This window comes from Phoxinus phoxinus (genome assembly GCF_949152265.1).
Source record: "Phoxinus phoxinus genome assembly, chromosome: 8".
NCBI classification, from domain to species: domain Eukaryota; kingdom Metazoa; phylum Chordata; class Actinopteri; order Cypriniformes; family Leuciscidae; genus Phoxinus; species Phoxinus phoxinus.
Window position 1 is genome coordinate 38,550,652 of NC_136883.1, and position 6,349 is coordinate 38,557,000.

The 6,349-nt window shown below is 42.0% G+C and overlaps 2 protein-coding genes across 7 annotated transcripts in view; one reads left to right on the forward strand and one right to left on the reverse strand.

Annotated features, from left to right (window-relative positions):
- Nucleotides 1-1,814, forward strand: part of trpm7 (transient receptor potential cation channel, subfamily M, member 7) — a 62,282-nt gene extending 60,468 nt beyond the window's left edge. For all 6 annotated transcript variants that reach the window (XM_079621628.1, XM_079621629.1, XM_079621630.1 and 3 more), the window contains one exon: nucleotides 828-1,814. In XM_079621628.1, coding sequence (XP_079477754.1) covers nucleotides 828-958 — 131 coding nt within the window. In that variant the 3' untranslated portion in view covers nucleotides 959-1,814. The remainder of the gene's footprint in view (nucleotides 1-827) is intronic.
- A 760-nt stretch (nucleotides 1,815-2,574) lies between these two features.
- Nucleotides 2,575-6,349, reverse strand: part of usp8 (ubiquitin specific peptidase 8) — a 23,417-nt gene continuing 19,642 nt past the window's right edge. The window contains exons 17-19 of the mRNA XM_079621635.1: nucleotides 5,913-6,055; nucleotides 4,458-4,590; nucleotides 2,575-4,379 (exon numbers count right to left, since the gene is read on the reverse strand). Of these exons, the coding sequence (XP_079477761.1) occupies nucleotides 4,221-4,379; nucleotides 4,458-4,590; nucleotides 5,913-6,055 (435 nt within the window). The 3' untranslated portion in view covers nucleotides 2,575-4,220. The remainder of the gene's footprint in view (nucleotides 4,380-4,457; nucleotides 4,591-5,912; nucleotides 6,056-6,349) is intronic.

The following is a 6,349-nucleotide window of genomic DNA, read 5'->3' on the forward strand; positions in this document are numbered from 1 at the left end:
TGTGCACAGGAAAACGGCACTCTTGCTCGTGATATTCTAATATAACAACATAATATGATATAAATATAAGACAAAAACTCATTTGGGGACATACCTATAACTGCACTGACACATCACGCAGTGAAAGCAAGCATGAGAGACAAACGTGATGAACTTACTATTGAACTGACATTTACTCGTTCTCTTATCCTCTCTCCTCTCGCGTGCAGGAGACAGACGCAGGATAATACGCTGCCGTAAATGACTCGAATTGTCACGTGAACAAGCAAATCCACAAAGATAGAATAATAAATAATAATACGTACGCTAATTAGATAGTTTTCATTTGGAAAGCATTTAGATACGTCTAAGTCAAAGTGTCATCTAAAAAATAAGACTTTTCATAAGTAAAAATAAGACTTTAAGACTTTTTATGGCCTTAAATTTTAAAAATCGAATTTAAGACCTTTTAATACTTTTTAAGGATCCGCGGGGACCCTGTACTATAGAGCGGGAATATTAGTGTTACTATAGAGCGGGAATATTAGGCTGTTGTCACTATAAGAGCCGCACAGATCCAATACACTGATACACATGAACACAGAAAACAGAGTCTCTCGCTCTTGAATGGTTTAAAGTCATATCGAAATGTTCACAGAGGAATCGAAATGTTGATTTTATAACAAGTATCCGATTCCCAACCCTACTTCTACTAAACTGTTATGGGTGTCGTTGTGGACTTTAATGCAGTTTTTGTTATCATTATATTCCTTGGTGTGAACAGCAATTTAGTCTGCTGTCTATTTTAAAGGAGCTGTGTGTGTGTGTGTGTGTGTGTGTGTTGTCAGACCTGAAACGGAACGACTACACCCCAGATAAGCTGACGCTGCAGCACGACTCCTCCGAGGGCCCGTCCCACTCGCCGCCTGCAGGGGGCGCCGCTAAAGACCCGCGCCCGTCGATGCGCTTAATGCTGTAAGCCGCGGTTCCGGTTCCCAATTAAAAATGGCAGCAAGGAAAAAATGCACAATACTCAAGTCAAAGATTCCCGGTCCCCAGCCCTACTGGAAACGGTCCCGAGTAGCGCATGATAGAGAAACCAAGACACAATGGGTGTTGTGTGTGTGTGTGTGTGGCGGACACAAGCGTGCGTGATTCTAATGACGTTACGCTACGTCTCCTGAACAAAAGAACAGATGCAACTTAGAGATGTTTTAACTAGTCAGTTTATCCTGTACGATTATAACAGGATTGTCTTCTTTTAAAAGTATTTTTTAAGATTTTTATGTCTATGAAATTATAAAGTGGTTATTAACTGGTACAATATTACTGTATAGAGTTAAATATTTATTCTAAACTACAAGTTGCCTTGTATAATATAAAAGCAATTTTCATGTGATGTCTGTCACTTTTTGGAAAGAACACTTGCTTATTATATACTATTATCAGATTTTGTACAGAGCTGTATGCCAACAGAATGTTTTTATGTACAGAGAACCACACTGTATGAATGCATTTGTTTCGGACTTCATTTATGTCTGGATCTCGTGTAGATTAAGGGCAGATTGCAATGCAAATGACAGCGCAGTGTGTGTGATCTCACTGCGCTGACCACTGAAACCAGTCCACACAATCAAGACTCGCGTTTATAATATGTTACAGCGGTACTATTGTCATTTATTGGAGTATCGTGTGAGGGTGTTAATCTAGTGTATCTCATAGATACATTTATCTGGCACGATTCTATCAGCTGAACATGAGAATATTTGATGCTGGGGATGTTAATGGATCTGTAAACATTTTTTACTGTATATTTAATAAAACACTGAAAAATCATCTGATGGGTCATGTCTATTTCCTCTCACTGTAAGACTCTTAGTTTTGGTGCGATTATTCGGTTTATGATTTATGTGTGTTTAAAAGCTCCAAGAACAGCAACACTTAATCGTTATACGGCCCTTGGTGTTAACTATCGTTTTCGGCGTGAAAGGGCTTTAAAAGTTAAAGACAGTTCTAAAAATCTACGAAGTCCACAACTATAATGAAACTGAGGAATGATATCGTTGGAATAACTTTGCCAGCAGTAGAATGATAAAAACATTGACAGCCAATCAGAATCCATCCTGCTATATAAAGTCGCATTCAAAGCTAAAAATAATTTTGGCTTTAATTTACGGTTTTTCACGATTAATAGGCAAGAATAAATTCCTGTTCTTTCTGACAAATCACTTGATCAGCTGGAAATCACGATTTAAGAGTAGGAAATTTTCGATAGCACGTGAAGGCAGCATAAGAGCAGCTTAATTAGCTGGTTCAGGTGTGTTTAATTATTAAATGACAGTCAGTACTGATGGAAAACACAATAGTTTTAACAAAATTAAAAGAAAGTCAAACAGATGCGCGCGAATAGTTTCGTATCATAACCGTAGAGGTCGCGAGCGCTATCCGTTCAGATCAGAGACAGTTAACTTGCATAGCAAATATTACAGCTGTCGTTATTTATTTATTTATTTTAGTGCGTTGTTTATTAAAACTACTTTGTGTGAACCGACGATAAGCCAAGGCCAGCTGCATTGTGAGACAGGGTTTTTTTTTGCGTTTGTGAAGTACAAGTTGCTCACCTCATAGAAAATCCAGTCAGAATCGGTGTTCCAGCGATCGACGGATAAAACCACCCGCGATTTTACCTCAAGGAACCATTCGATCGATCATCAACGGACAACATCCAGTCACGTGAGTGTCAGCTTCCCGCCACATAATACTCAGAAGGCCCCGAGTCCGAGTGGCTTGTTATGTGTTAGTTTTTAAATGTAGTCCTTGTTGTAATTAATGGGGCTATTACTCAATAATTCCATTAGATGTACATTTCAGATATTAGCTTTTTACTCAAACCTAGAGAGTAATTGTGTAAAATCATCTCATTTGATTTCATAGTGATGCAATCATGACTTATCTTGAGTTTAAAATGGGGGCAATTAAATATGTATCTGAATATGCCTTTCAGATTAAAAACTACTTTAAATGAAATACTTAATATTTTGACATTTAATGACACTAAAAATATAATGTAAAATAATTCTACAGATATGATGGTGGAAGTCATGTGACAAGATCAGATGAATTAGCATAACTGTTTAAGAAATGTAATATCTTGGCACATTAATAGAATGCATATCAAATTTTCACATTGGCTTGTCCAATCAGATTATCAGTTTTATAAATCTGTTCAACACATGACAGAAAACCAGTGTTAACCGAGGGAGTCCGGGCCTTCCCATGAGACCCTGGTTGTGCATTAACTAGAATACCAGAAACGTACACAACCTTTTTATATCAAATTGTTGCACAGCCGCTCCCAAAATATGCTCCAGTGCGCCACACGCTGTTTTCTGAAGGAACTTCTCACTTCACCTCACGATAATTGTAAGATTTACTGATACTCAATAAGCGTTTATCTTAAAACCAAATCACTAGATTATTATAATCTGTAAATCTTTATTTTAAACCCACAATCCCGCTGAGATGGTCATATTACAAACTCACACACACCAGTGTTAGACAGAAGACTCAGAGCACACGTGTGTTTATGTCTTTATTTATGCATGTATAATATTTATAAGCTAATACATGGATTTAAAGAATGCACTTAATATAAGAAACCAGGTGAGTGACTCGCTCCATCAGAATCTCGAGTCGTTTCCATCATGTGACGTGTGTGTGCATCACTACACACTCGATCCAGAGCAATATTAGTACAGAGATGATATATATGATCAGATGTAGTGCGTCACTGATTGGCTGTGATGAATGTGTTATTGCACTGATTAGCGGATCGCTAGCCTATAGCACAGGGCCGAAGCGGAGGAAGATTTCCACTGTTTAGTGAGTGATTTAACGTTAAACGGGAACGAGTCGAGGCCGGTGTCTTCCGGATCGGCAGCACCAGCACTGCAGTATTTGGTCACCGTATAAATAAATTAAACGCGTCTCTAAGCGGCGGATGCACGTCTAATGAGCGGTTGGATTATAGTGCGCGTATACTGACGGCTAATCTCACACAGGTCCGTCTAAATCAGGTCACGTGACGCATCAGGCCGACGCTGAGATTCCCGTTACGATCCTACAGGATTACTGTATCGCCCAGAGAGAGAGAGAGAGACGCGATCATCAGCAAAAGTGTCAGCTCCGCCCACAGTGTGTCAATCACCCGGTCGCCACGGTGACGAGCTGTCGCTCTCCCATCACAGGGAGGAGTAGAAGAAGATGTACGCGGCGGCCGAGCGAACGTTGGCGGCCGAGATCTCGGAAACCTCGTGATCGTCGAACTTGAACCAGCGCTGCTTGAGCGGGTTCTTGCAGTACGCCGTGTAATGGCCGCCGTCCATCCCGCCGTAGTGATTCTGCGGAGGAGAACACACGTTACAGCGTCTGCCGGAACAAGTTCACGTGTGTGTGTGTGTGTGTGGTCGGGTACTCACAGATACGCCGTACAGGTTGTACTTCTTCAGGTTGGGTTTGGGCCCGATGACGTACTGCGACAGGTCCAGATTATCCAGCGGGAAGTCCACCAGCGTCTGCAGCTTCTCACGCCACCGGCCGTCGTACTTAAACCTGTTACACACACACACACACACACACACACACACACACACACACACACACACACACAACACGCTTCACACGTCTGACTTTTGACCAGAAATTTAGTTCTCATCGGAATGGTACGAAACTTGGTAAAGGTTTTGGCACTTGCTTTGTGAACACACACACACACACACACACACACACACACACACACACACAATCATGGACATGATTAGAACGGGTTTAATGGTCCTGTAAACAACAGTCACACTCGTGCTCCTCGCGGTCAGAAATGAGCGGATTGGAAATGAATGAGTTTCCTCTAGTGGAGGCGTTTGGTACTGCAGCCGAACAACATCTCATTGAGAGATTATTTACTGAGATATCAGCCTCACATTTTGAACACAATTGTTTAGATTTATGGCTGTCATCACGGTTCACTTTTTAAAACTTTTTTCACTTAAAGCTGCACTGTGTAGGAATTTCTCCCATCTAGACTAGCAGTGAAACTGTATATGACTAGCCACTGAATATTATTTTCTAGCTCCTCCCATTCCGAGGTTTAGTTACCTATGATCACGCACGTGAACTCGACAATCGACTACTTTGGACTTCGACCGAAAACAGGAAGTAAATACAGGTCTGTGCGGTGGCTGATATAACATCATTTTTATTAATATCTTTCACATCTCCTGCAGTCAGATTCACTCGTGTTCACTCTGAAGGAATCACTCAACATGGCTGGGCACTTGTATGACACATCAAGGATGATAAGAGAAATAAAAGCAGGTTTAAAACGTGCCCCATTCAAGTCAATAGGGTGCAAATGTTAAAAAGAGGATAACACTGTGTAGGCAACACCGATTTTTGTCGTTGTTCTCTGTATTGACAGCACTTAAAATTTACTAAAAATTGAGCTCAATGTTAAAATTGACCGGAGTTCTCCTTTAAGCAATAATCTGCCATGTGTCGTCTCTGAGAAGATCAAACTTCAGTCTGACACACACTCGACACACGCACACACACTCGACACACGCACACACACTCGACGCAAAGATCAAACTTCAGTCTGTGCTCTAAAGCATTCAAGATCTACCGCAGTTTAAGCTGGAAATAAAAATTTCAGGTCTACGCTCAAAAAGTGAATAAATTGATTACCGCGCAAATATAATTCAGTACCATAAAATGCCACACACACTCGACGGCACACACAGTCGACACACACACACTCGACGGCACGCACACGACGGCACGCACACACACACACACTCGACGGCACGCACACACACACACTCGACGGCACGCACACACACACACACACTCGACGCACACACACTCGCCACACGCACCGCTTCAGGTGCACGAGCAGAATGGGCGGGAGCTTCCAGATCTGCATCTTCTTGATGGCGTCGCGGTGTGTCTTACAGTGGCGGCAGTAGAAGCGGTTGCTGTCGGTCAAACGCTCCTCTTTATGGAACAGCTTCAGGCAGTCCTGGACACACACACACACACACAGAAGAGTGAGCTCAGATGGACACCTGACGCAGGACAAACACTGTATTATAGCGAAGTCACAACTATCACAACGCAGAGGAAACACGAGCCAATCAGAGCTCCAGCATTTACAGTTCTCCACCACGGCTCGGCTGAGCTCTAATCTGGTTGGTTAAAAATAACAATGAGTGGAACCTCTACGTGTTTTACACTGCTAAGCTTTGCCTTGCTTGGGACTTGTGCTGGCAGCTCATGCACTTGTGAGTGTGTGTGAGTGTGTGTGAGTGTGTGT